The following is a 13,400-nucleotide window of genomic DNA, read 5'->3' as shown; positions in this document are numbered from 1 at the left end:
CTGTTTTTCAGAAAATGAAATTCAGACCCAGATGTTTTTTCGCCAATATTCTTCCACTCACTGACTTCATTTTTGTGATAAGTTTCGTACAGATCTCTAATTGTCTTCATAATAAGGTACCGTCCAAATTGCAAGACGCCATTTTTTGATTTATCCATCACAAACAAACATATACAATTTTTTTCTCCTAATATGATCAATTAAAATAGTGTAGAAAAAAATGATTCACGAAATAAACATGTATGACACTTCTGCTCTTCTAGTAAAAAAAAAATCTTGATATGATTCCCAGCCGATTCAAGCTTATTGTTACTCTCGCCATAAAGAAGCACATTCCAAGCATACCGAGTGAATCATCAAAACGATTCCTTTCCTGAAAGCGATAAAACGCGATCCTTGCCGAAGATCCATCAGTGAAAGCGACAGTTCACAAATGTTCACTTCATCATCAGGTCCAATAAAAAATAATAATCAATCAGAGTCAATCGATCTCTTGCTTTATCGCCGATGTGAAACTTTCCCTCGACAGAAACAACAATGCCTAACGTCGAAAATATCAATAGTTCAATCGTTCATACGTCAATGGCTGATAATTGTATAGGTATGCCAATCGAACACGGAAAGTTATAAACGATCGCATTCGATTTAAATGTATGAGGTAGCTTTCACCCCTTTCCGAGGAATTTTTTATTTCGAAGGGTGCAAGTTCGTGCGCAAAGTAATATGTTACGTAAACGACACGGATTCTGGCTTTTGTGGATTAATGGGAATCATGTGCGTCTACAGCGGTATTTAACAAGAGGGTTTTCTGAAAAGCTGTAAAGGGGTGCCATAATTCGAGGGTTCAGTTTAACAGAAACAAATGAGTAAACGAGTATTGGAAATCTGATGTTTTATTCAACTGTGGGTTAGAAATTAAATTAGGGTAACACAAGAAAAGATAAATTTCATTAGTTCGGACTTCCATTGTCTGATATTATATAAAATGATTCAAAATCTCTGAAAGAACTAATAAAAAAGAAGAATTAAAAATAAATACCTGAAAATTATTAATATATTTATTAAATATTAAGCAAAAAAAACCTGAAATGAAATGATAGTGAAATAAAATACAAGTAAAGATGAAAATAAAAAAAAATAAGAAGTTAAGAGATTCCAAGCCAAGTTACTTCACGACGTTTCGATTGTTAGGATCCATAATCGTCTTTGGCTGATGACTGAAGACGATTGTGGATACTAACAATTATTTCCAGCAATTTGTTTTTAATTCTTCTTTTCTATTAGTTCAAACAAGAGAAGATAGTTGACTTTTTTTTAATAAATTGATGGATGTAGCCGTCACTACGTGGTAGGAAATCATAATGAAGGAGAGAGACTTGAAACTTTCTATGTTTTTTACCACTTTTATTTGTAACTAACGTTACTGCAATTTCTTATACCCATCGTTTTGCAACACTGGCAAATCTCACGTTCGATCTGTTAAAAAAAATCATATTTTCCTCAGCTCAAATCCCGTTGTTGTGAAACATCGACGGTAAATCCTACTCGAGGACTCCGCAGAAATCTCTGATCAAATAAATCATGCCAGATTTGAAACCCATTAAATTAAAAGAAAAATAGGGATCAGTTATAGAAAAAATCAGATATGGAACGTGCTCGCTAAGCTGTTCAAAGCATTAACACACTCACCACCTCGCATCTGCACATTTTTTACACAATTTAAAGGATAGAAACGATTCTCCAGATTTGCCGTCATCCTAAACCAGGTCAGGCGTGAAAATTTGACATAGACGTACCTTATTGTAGGTTCAAATCCAAAATGTAAAAATCACAATTCGATATTAGTGTACAGTCAAAAACTATGATTTTCACAATAAACGATAAAAAGCAGTTTGCAATATTGTACATGAGAACAATAGATTTTGTAGATTTGCGTAATTGTGTTACCACTCCAAAAGAAATAAGTAAATAAAGTTGCAAATATAATTGTACAGTTAATATAACTTACTGTAGAAAAAAGTTAATATTTTAACCGACTTCTTGGTTTGGGGAATGATCTTTCACTGTCTAAAAAATTGCAAGATAATATTAAATTTGTACAAGAGAAAAGACGATCTATTCAATGTTGACTGAGTAGTCTGGTACTTTGATTTTATTTACATCACAATTCAATAAAAACTTTCATCTTTGAATTTGTACAATATAAGTATGTTAGGAATCACACGTTAAAAGGTAAGACCCCGTTAGCTCTTAGCTCGCACAAGTTTCTCAACTTCTGAGAGTTGTCGAGAGGGGCGACAGCTGATTAACGGAAAAACAGATTTTTAAACAGATAATACAAACTTGTTGCCGTTTTCTTTCTGTTTTACAGTAGTTGTTTATGCTAGTTTTATGAATGAATTGTGTGTATTTTCTATAATGTAATCCAATTTGGTACTGAGGAGCCTTGGAGCAAGTGTCTTGAGGCGAAACATCGATGTATACCAGTGAGGATGACAGTGTTCCATGTAAGTGCAATTTGTTACCATTCATTTAAAGTAGAACTCATGTGAATGATATCTGATTTTTATTCCACAACGAATGTTTGAAATACAAACTGAGTAGAGAAAAGTATCTTCTGTATAATTCAGTGTTCATATAGAAGTATTTGTTTCGAAAGAATTATTTTCTTTCGTGTAATTCAATGTTTATATGAAAGTAGCTGTTTCAGGAGAACTTTCTTTCAGTTTGTCTTAAAGTTACTTCTTTGCATGATCCACACATCCATGTATAGAGTTACTTGTTTTCAAATTGATTACTTCCTTCCTTTCTTTGGAAGATTCCCTCATCGTTTTTATTGTATCAAGATGGAATAGGAGAAAGCCAAAAACTTTCTTTCCCAAAACGTTTCCCTTGTGAGACCAGAACCATTTACTGATCTTGGCGTCACATTTGACACTGCACTATCATTAAATAGGTATATCGATAATGTTGTAACTTCCTCCTGTCGTTTTACGGATTAATTGCGCGTACTAGGTCCTGTAGAGTATTGTATTACAAATAAATAAATAATCGTTCACCTCTTGGTAGGACGTTTATGGCGACCGTAAAATGGGCGAGGCGTGCGGTAGCATGCACGAATAGAAAACTCATTTTGATATTATTTGCACGTGTTGTTGGATGTTTTATCTGTCCATGGTGATTTGGCAGAACAGACTGAATAAATGACAACTAATTTGACAGATGTAGCTTCAACAAGATGGCCGTTTTCAATTGTCAGAGTTCGGAAGTTCCTGTTGGAAGATCCTATGCAACTTATTTGGAACTCAACCTGACCTTCCACAAAGGATTCGCATACTGAGCGTGTCACAATGCTTGTATTCCTTTACGAAATAAGAATCTCTGGATAGTGACGAAAAACCAATGTGTTTGCATGACAAAATTTGTTTAGTCAGTATTGTGACGCCAGAAAATGCTATCGTTTAGCAAATTATGTGTCGTGGTTTTGCAAACTGGCAACTGGAAATCTCACATTGAAGTGTTTTTGTAATTCGTTTTAATGGATTTTCATCAAGTTTCGATCAGTTCTATCATATTTTTGTATGAGTTGGCTTTTTCAATATCATCACTAAAGGTCCACTAGACAAAAAAACAAATTGAACAATACACGGTAATTACTATTTTGAAATGTTTAATAAAGAAATTGTATTCCTCGTACATCATAATCAAATTAAAATTAAATTTAATTTTTTCAGTTTTTTTTTAATAATAATCTTTATTGAAATAGGAAACCTATATACATGAGTGTAATAATAACACTAGCACAATGAAATATAAAAAAACGTAGGTAAAAAATTTTAAATTCAAACAATTTGAGATTTGAACTATCATGTAGCCAGACAGTGAATATTACATATAAAGATTTCAGTATCATATGTTAAGTAACATTTAAATAGATAATGAAATATAGATACATATATACATTAAATTATTATTAAAACAGTGATATTTAGTTTCATTACAGATACAAATACATTCACACAAATGAAAAAACAATAAATGATAGCCAATAATGTCCCAAATAATTCCACATAACTATACAATTTGTATTCTATTACTTTTTTTTAAATTCTTCAAGTGCTCTTTTAAAATCTTTTAAAATGGATATTTTTTTTATTTCTTCAGGTAATTAATTGAACTTGTGGAAGCCCTTAAAAATTAACGAATTCATGGTACTTTCGAATGCCGGTCTGTTTATTTGTATATTATTGGAATTTCTTGTATTATAATTATGAACGTTTTTATTGAATTTGATGTAATATTTAAAATATTCTGGTGCCTTTCCATTCACAATTTTGTATACTAGAGTCATTGTAAAATAGTAGAGTCTACTTTCAACTGATAACCAATTCAAACAATCAAGCATACTTTTTTATGGGAGTACGGCGATTTGTTTTCAAGATTACTCTCATCCCTCGATTTTGTAGTTTTTGTAGCATATTTAATTTATTGAGGTTAAATAAAAATAATAATAACGCACAATAATCAAAGTGTGGTTGAATAATGGTATTGTAAACTGTTATTTTGGACTGCATTGATTTTTTTAGAAAAAACTTTCTTCACCATAATATTGATTCCCACTAAATGGTGCGCCACTGTCACGTATCGACATATGTAGACTTTTCATGAAGAATCCACTTTGTCGGGTTGATAATATCTGATGAAATATTGATAATCACCTTTTGGAAGATGAGAGAAACCCACAAGTTGGTTAATAGATAATAGAGTTCTTACTCCCTCCAACTTCAGGATGGAGAGATTTCACAGGCAGATGTTACAGTATAACGAACGTTAAAGCGATATTTCAGTGGTGGTTGGGAAACCGCGGAATTTACTATGAAAAATTAATCAGGTACTCGGAAAGCAATACCCTTAATACAACACCCTTAATACAACGTTCACATCTTTCGCGATATTGAGTCCTGAAAGCATCATTCCCAGCCGCTTATTCATTTTTATGTTGAACTTGTATCACGCGCTGATGTTACGTTACGTTCTTAAAATTCACTAAATTTTACTTCATATAATCATTTGAAAAACATTTTTTGACATATGATTCATTCATATGGAAATATTTTGAATGATTTTTTTTTCTAAATACTATCTGTTACATCGCTAGATTTACTAAAAAACCCGTGTTGGAAAAATTCATGTATTAACCTATACATAGAACTGAAATGTGAAAATATGTCGTACCCAATATGATTGGGAGAACTTTCACTAGATAGAAACAATACACATGTTGTCGAATTTTTTTTTCGAATATATCAAAAAAGGTAATTTAGAAATATAATTTTACTTTTTAGTGAGTTTGTATACTCTATACATGGTCTTTCACGACGAGCGTTCGTTAGGAATATATGGAGAACGATTCAAAATAAAAACTTGAAATTTTGTGGTAGTGGGTTTTACAAAATGGCCTTCTCAAATAAAATATTTTTAACTTCCGTTCTCTTTCCGTTATACCGGAAGTTGAGGGCAACTTCTTTATTTCAAATGGAACATCCTGTATTTTATTACATTTTTTAATTTCTCAACACATTTTAGGCCCACTTTGTATAACAATGCCTATACCCAAATTTGTTAGTTTTCAAGATATTAATTTTTTTCTGAAAAATTTTACAGTTACCGCACCACTTCGAAAAAATCATAACTCATAGACAGTAACAGTTGAAAATGTGAAATCACACCTTAAGCATCAAGTTATGAACAGGTCCATCGAATTTTCGAAAATAATTTACAGGGTGGTCGAAATTTCCACCTAAAACATGACAAAGAAAACTGATGAAACACGCTTTTTTCAAATGGAAACCATACACTATTCTATTATTTTTGGATAGTACGAAAAAAAAGATATCAAATTCATGAAAAATGTCCTATATCTATAATACACCCCTGGCAAGATATATCCGATATTGGGAAATATTTGAAATGTAAATCATTCGAAGCAATACCAAACCAAGAAAGCTTTGAAAATAAATGAACTAATATTAACTCTATCGTTGAGAAAAGGCAACTCATCATTAAAATGAATGTATTGAAATAAAATACTATCAGTGAGATATCTTTGTTTATTGATATCGAATTCAGTAATTTTATTTTGTTCAAATTTTTTAAGGTTAGATTTTACTTTAATTTTAGAATTCAACTCAATTCCTTTAAGTTCAAATAATATTGTGGTTCATTTCAACAGATGTTCAAAGACATTGCCGTTTGGTTCTAAACAAGAATATATTCTTTTTTGCATACAACTATTTGTAGCTTTCTGTATGGAGTCAGGAATCAAATTATTGAAAGCTCTCAGAACCCTTCGTTTCGTGTTTTCTTTATCACTCACAGGATCCGCATAAACATTTTCTTTGATATATCCCCAGATGAAGAAGTTTAGTGGCGTCAGGTCTGGAGAGCGAGGGGGAAATGTAAATCGCCCATTGTAGCGAAGCCACTGATCTTCTAACATCCCGTTCAACAATCCAGGAACGGTATCAGTTCTATGTGCAGGGGCTCCATCCATCTGATACCATAACTTGAAACCGTATTCTTCAGAAACATGCCTTATGGTTTCACCAACCACATTCTTAATTATATGCGAATATCTATCGGTATTCAAATTCTCTTCATAAAGATATAAACATAAAATTCGGTCTTCTTTTATAGCGCAAAAAACATTAAAACTCTATGAATCCTGGAAGTTGCGCTGGCGAACGAGTTTTGGATTTTGTGCTGCCCAAAAATGACTATTATGGCGGTTGTACATACCATTCTTGGCAAATTTGGCTTCATCTCGCCATATCATGTTCTTCATGAACTCAGGGTTCTCCTGTATCTTGATGAGAAAGCATTCGCAGAATTCCACTCGTGCAGGTAAGTCTTGAGGTTTCCAGATTTTGAACCTGATGATATTTAACGGGACGCCACTTATGTTTGATTAAAATCCGGTTTATTGACGAACATGAAATTCTAAGTGACTTTTCTGCGTCTTTCAACGAATTTTCTGGATAGGCTGTGAAGTAGGCCAAAACTACAATTTCGATGTCCTCATTGTTTACGAGTCATTTTTTTTTGTTGATGACAGACGAAAAAGATCCGAAATCACGGCAGTTTCTTAAAGTCTTTTCAGAATATTTTTATTGGGTCTGTGTAGATTTGGAAAGCTTTCTGCAATAACACGACAAGTTCTGTCCTTTATCTTATTGCATTCACTATAAATGATTATTAAATTCAGGAAATCTTCATTAGAATGTTCCAAACGAGACATTTTGTACACAAAAGGAAAAATACGAAATTATCGCATTATATCGCATTATATCGAATTAAATTTTGACATATTTGTTGTAACTTCATTTGTTTTCAAAACTTTCTTGGTTTGGTATCATTTACATTTCAAATATTTCCCAAAATCGGATATATCTTGACAGAGGTGTATTTAAGGTATAGGACATTATTCATGAATTTGATATCTTTTTCTCGTATTATCCAAAAAGAATAGAATAGTGTATGGTTTTCATTAGAATAAATCGTGTTTCATCAGGCTTCTCGATGTTACGTTATAGGTGGAAATTTCTACCACCCTGTAAATTATTTTCGAAAATTCGATTAACCTATTCATGACTTGATACTTAAGGTGTGATTCTGAGAAATTTGACATTTTCAACTGTTACTGTCTATGAGTTATGATTTTTTCGGAGTGGTGCTGTAACTGTAAAATTTTTAGGAAAAAATTAATATCTCGAAAACTAACAAATTTGGGTATAGGCATTGTTATACAAAGTGGGCGTAAATATGCTGAGAAATTCAAAAATGTAATAAAATACAGGGTGTTCCATTTGAAATAAGTAAGTTGCCCTCAACTTCCAGTATAACGGAAAAAGACCGGAAGTTGAAAATATTTTAGTTGAGAAGGCCACCCACTACCACAAAATTTCAAGTTTTTATTTTGAATTGTTCTCCATATATTCCTAACGAACGCTCGTCGTGAAAGACCCTGTACATTGTAGACTGAAACTAACATTCTGACAGAATCTTCCAGGACTGGCAAGGCGTTTATTCACCCTTCGAAGCTTGATACAGCGGGGATGAACTACGATGTCTAATAGGCCTTCTTACAGGTCACTGTCATTTGAATCATTATATGCAGAAAAGGATTTGGAAAAGCTGAATACACTTATTTCAATTAATGAATCGAAGAGGTTTTGTATTAAAGTGTATAATATATTAAAATTCTTGCAAAGCGCTTTCGACTTTTGTCATCATCAGTGCTCACCTGAAAGTAAGTGATCTAGTTGAAAAGGGAATTTAGTGAAATTGAAGTTGTGAAATTTTAAGGTTAAAAAATTTTTGGAAAATTGTTTGAGATTACTTACTTGTCAGGCAACAGGAAGTATCATGATAAGTGAATTGTACATTGTAATATTTAAAATTATATAAAATAAAATAGGCTTATAGCCAAAAAATACATTTTTTGGATTCAGGCCATGTGGTTCAGTCAAAGTATTTTATGAAGAAGGACAACTTGAGACAGAATGTGTCAAGTGTCATGTTAAAATAATGGTACCAACTTGAGGAGTGGTCCATTATGGGTTTGATTGAATATGTAGAGGAAAAATATTGAATAAATTATATTAATAAACTGTGATTAATTAATAATTCATAATCCTCTTATGAAGGGGAAGGAAATCTCTGTTCAAGTTTACTTGAGTATTTAGACAATGATCATTGTTGGAAAGTTCTTTAGAAATCTCCAACTCTTCAAACAAGTCAAGTCTAAGGAAATTTTTATTATCTATTTTATGTAATATTTTGGAATTTCTATTGGGACTAAAGTTGTGGTTGTGAAATTTTATGTGATGGCCAAAAGCAGATTTATCAGGTTTTTTTATATGTTCATTAATACGAGTGAAAAGAGGTCTACAGGTTCTACCAATGTAAGATGCCGAACAATCAGAACAGTTAAGCTTGTAGACTCCGCTACAGTTCAATTTGTTGATTTTATCTTTAGAATTTACTAAAAAGTTACTTAAGTTGTTTTGAGATTTAAAGGAAATTTTTGTACCAGGTATGGTATTTTCTATAAATTTGGAAATATCAGTACACATATTTTGATCAAAATACGGTAAGGAAAAATATCTCACAGAAGGTGAATTAACCAAGGTGGTGGAGTTAAAGGCCAATCTTCTATCTGATCTGAGTTTAAATTTACTGATTAATTTGTGAATGATATATGGTTGATAACCATTGTTGACAGCAATCTGTTTTAAAGTATTTAATTCTAAATTAAAATTGGAGGGAGATAAGGGAGTGTTCAACAATCTGTTAACATAACAATTGAAGGAAGCCAATTTATGTTGCATGGGGTGAAATGAATTGAAAGGAATGACATGATCAGTCTGGGTTGGTTTTCTGTAAATGGAAAAATCTAATTTGTTGTAAGTTTTTGTTATAGTCAGATCTAAAAAGTTTAATTTATTGTCTTGTTCTATTTCAAGTGTAAATTTGATTTTGGGATGCAAGTTATTTAAGGAGTTAAGGATATCATGTGCTACAATAGAGTTGCCATCTATGAAAACCAAGCAGTCATCAACATATCTGTGCCAACTGAGAATATTATCAATTTTATTAATTATGAATGAATTTTCTAAATTTTCCATGAAAATGTCAGCCAAGAAAGGTGAAAGAGGGTTACCCATTGCTAGGCCATCAGGTTGACTGTAAAATTTATTGTTAAAGACAAAAAAATCTTGGGAAATGCAAAATTTAAGTAAAGTTAATATATCTATTTTGGTGGAGTCTGAAGTTAAGTGTTGAGAAAGCAAGTTAGAAACTAAAGGTAGGGTTTCAGATTTTGGGACAGAAGTGAACAGGTTGCTAACATCAAAGGATATCATGAGGGTGTTGGAATTAGGTTGAAAGTTTTTGATTTTATTAATTAAATCTAAAGTGTTACTTACTGAATTGGCAGGTTTGTAGTTGGTTACATGTTTTATCACTTGTAAGACAAATGTTGACAAGATAGAGACAGGAGTATTGTAAAAGCTTACCACTGGTCTGATTGGAGTACCATCTTTATGTATCTTCGGGAGACCGTATAATCTTGGAATTTGTGGATTGCTAGGGATTAAATTGTGAGTTTTATTGAATTCAAAGAAAAGTTTTTCCAAGTTTTTATATAACTTCGAGTTTTTGAAATAAATTTGTTGATAGGATTTGAATTTAAAGAAATGAAATTGTTGGAGCTTAAAAAGTCTTCAACTTTGTTAACATAGTCAATTTTATCAAGAATTACAAGGCAATTACCTTTGTCTGCTTTTGTTAAAATGAGATTATAATTGGAAATTTTTTTAAGTAATTTATGTAAGGAAATATTCAAATTCCTATGACTAGACTTATTCAAGTATGAAGGAGTTTCTTTGAGAGAAAGTTGATATTTTGTAATAGTAAACTGACAGAAATTTCTAATTTTCTGTTTAATCTTATTATTTTTGGAAAGATTGTCAATCAAGACATCTAGTTCAATGGAAAAGGAAGTGAGATCTTTCTCAGACCGGTCTGAATTCAAAGAGAATTTAAGACCTAAAGATAGAAGAGCTATCTCGTCATCATTGAAAGAAGCACTAGAAAGATTTTTAATACGTTCGTGAAATTTGAATTCTGAAAACTTTTCAACTGAAGGTTGAGAGTTAAGTTGGTTCCTAGTGAGAATAAGGGAGTTGAGTTTCTTACTTACTTTTTTAAATTTTAAATTACTTTGATAAGCCACTTGGTCTGAAATATCATTGAATAAATTTTGTAACAAATGAAAATTATTAGAGATAAGATTGTCATAACAAATTTTCAAGTCCACATTAGTACGGTCTAGTTTGGCATAGTGTTTGCAAACAGCACTTCTGATGATTTTTCTCTCAGTGGAGTGTTTCAATTGAGGTGGTATATTGGTTGGCATTGTGGTTCTGGCAAACTTCGGAATGACATCTTCTCTCAAACAATTATTTAAAAACCATATGTCAATTTGTAATAGACTTCTTCGAATTGATAACTTCCTATAGAAATCAGCTGGGGCTACCATACTGTAGATCAATAAAAGGATTTGGAAAAGCTGAATACACTTATTTCAATTAATGAATCGAAGAGGTTTTGTATTAAAGTGTATAATATATTAAAATTCTTGCAAAGCGCTTTCGACTTTTGTCATCATCAGTGCTCACCTGAAAGTAAGTGATCTAGTTGAAAAGGGAATTTAGTGAAATTGAAGTTGTGAAATTTTAAGGTTAAAAAATTTTTGGAAAATTGTTTGAGATTACTTACTTGTCAGGCAACAGGAAGTATCATGATAAGTGAATTGTACATTGTAATATTTAAAATTATATAAAATAAAATAGGCTTATAGCCAAAAAATACATTTTTTGGATTCAGGCCATGTGGTTCAGTCAAAGTATTTTATGAAGAAGGACAACTTGAGACAGAATGTGTCAAGTGTCATGTTAAAATAATGGTACCAACTTGAGGAGTGGTCCATTATGGGTTTGATTGAATATGTAGAGGAAAAATATTGAATAAATTATATTAATAAACTGTGATTAATTAATAATTCATAATCCTCTTATGAAGGGGAAGGAAATCTCTGTTCAAGTTTACTTGAGTATTTAGACAATGATCATTGTTGGAAAGTTCTTTAGAAATCTCCAACTCTTCAAACAAGTCAAGTCTAAGGAAATTTTTATTATCTATTTTATGTAATATTTTGGAATTTCTATTGGGACTAAAGTTGTGGTTGTGAAATTTTATGTGATGGCCAAAAGCAGATTTATCAGGTTTTTTTATATGTTCATTAATACGAGTGAAAAGAGGTCTACAGGTTCTACCAATGTAAGATGCCGAACAATCAGAACAGTTAAGCTTGTAGACTCCGCTACAGTTCAATTTGTTGATTTTATCTTTAGAATTTACTAAAAAGTTACTTAAGTTGTTTTGAGATTTAAAGGAAATTTTTGTACCAGGTATGGTATTTTCTATAAATTTGGAAATATCAGTACACATATTTTGATCAAAATACGGTAAGGAAAAATATCTCACAGAAGGTGAATTAACCAAGGTGGTGGAGTTAAAGGCCAATCTTCTATCTGATCTGAGTTTAAATTCACTGATTAATTTGTGAATGATATATGGTTGATAACCATTGTTGACAGCAATCTGTTTTAAAGTATTTAATTCTAAATTAAAATTGGAGGGAGATAAAGGAGTGTTCAACAATCTGTTAACATAACAATTGAAGGAAGCCAATTTATGTTGCATGGGGTGAAATGAATTGAAAGGAATGACATGATCAGTCTGGGTTGGTTTTCTGTAAATGGAAAAATCTAATTTGTTGTAAGTTTTTGTTATAGTCAGATCTAAAAAGTTTAATTTATTGTCTTGTTCTATTTCAAGTGTAAATTTGATTTTGGGATGCAAGTTATTTAAGGAGTTAAGGATATCATGTGCTACAATAGAGTTGCCATCTATGAAAACCAAGCAGTCATCAACATATCTGTGCCAACTGAGAATATTATCAATTTTATTAATTATGAATGAATTTTCTAAATTTTCCATGAAAATGTCAGCCAAGAAAGGTGAAAGAGGGTTACCCATTGCTAGGCCATCAGGTTGACTGTAAAATTTATTGTTAAAGACAAAAAAATCTTGGGAAATGCAAAATTTAAGTAAAGTTAATATATCTATTTTGGTGGAGTCTGAAGTTAAGTGTTGAGAAAGCAAGTTAGAAACTAAAGGTAGGGTTTCAGATTTTGGGACAGAAGTGAACAGGTTGCTAACATCAAAGGATATCATGAGGGTGTTGGAATTAGGTTGAAAGTTTTTGATTTTATTAATTAAATCTAAAGTGTTACTTACTGAATTGGCAGGTTTGTAGTTGGTTACATGTTTTATCACTTGTAAGACAAATGTTGACAAGATAGAGACAGGAGTATTGTAAAAGCTTACCACTGGTCTGATTGGAGTACCATCTTTATGTATCTTCGGGAGACCGTATAATCTTGGAATTTGTGGATTGCTAGGGATTAAATTGTGAGTTTTATTGAATTCAAAGAAAAGGTTTTCACAAGTTTTTATATAACTTCGAGTTTTTGAAATAAATTTGTTGATAGGATTTGAATTTAAAGAAATGAAATTGTTGGAGCTTAAAAAGTCTTCAACTTTGTTAACATAGTCAATTTTATCAAGAATTACAAGGCAATTACCTTTGTCTGCTTTTGTTAAAATGAGATTATAATTGGAAATTTTTTTAAGTAATTTATGTAAGGAAATATTCAAATTCCTATGACTAGACTTATTCAAGTATGAAGGAGTTTCTTTGAGAGAAAGTTAAA

General features: G+C 31.6%; 3 protein-coding genes across 5 annotated transcripts in view; all 3 read right to left on the bottom strand.

Annotated features, from left to right (window-relative positions):
* Positions 1-13,400, bottom strand: part of LOC111505570 (Rap GTPase activating protein 1) — a 923,489-nt gene that overhangs the window by 473,017 nt on the left and 437,072 nt on the right. The gene's annotated exons all lie outside the window — the stretch shown is intronic.
* LOC141485740 (uncharacterized) lies at positions 8,177-10,181 on the bottom strand. Its single transcript, XM_074183103.1, has 2 exons — positions 8,403-10,181; positions 8,177-8,302 (listed from the first exon to the last, which is right to left on the bottom strand). The coding sequence occupies exon 1, from the start codon at positions 9,921-9,923 to the stop codon at positions 8,679-8,681; it is 1,245 nt and encodes a 414-aa protein (XP_074039204.1). The 5' UTR covers positions 9,924-10,181; the 3' UTR covers positions 8,177-8,302; positions 8,403-8,678.
* On the bottom strand, positions 10,213-13,388 carry LOC141485738 (uncharacterized). The gene is made up of 2 exons (XM_074183094.1): positions 11,341-13,388; positions 10,213-11,240 (listed from the first exon to the last, which is right to left on the bottom strand). Exon 1 carries the CDS (start codon positions 12,859-12,861, stop codon positions 11,617-11,619), a length of 1,245 nt encoding a protein of 414 aa, XP_074039195.1. The 5' UTR covers positions 12,862-13,388; the 3' UTR covers positions 10,213-11,240; positions 11,341-11,616.

The sequence above is a fragment of the Leptinotarsa decemlineata genome, unplaced genomic scaffold (assembly GCF_025532065.1).
Source record: "Leptinotarsa decemlineata unplaced genomic scaffold, Ldec_3_MD MMD2_P_RNA_scaffold_2, whole genome shotgun sequence".
Classification (NCBI taxonomy): Eukaryota; Metazoa; Arthropoda; class Insecta; order Coleoptera; family Chrysomelidae; genus Leptinotarsa; species Leptinotarsa decemlineata.
This window is presented reverse-complemented; position numbering and strand designations above follow the sequence as displayed.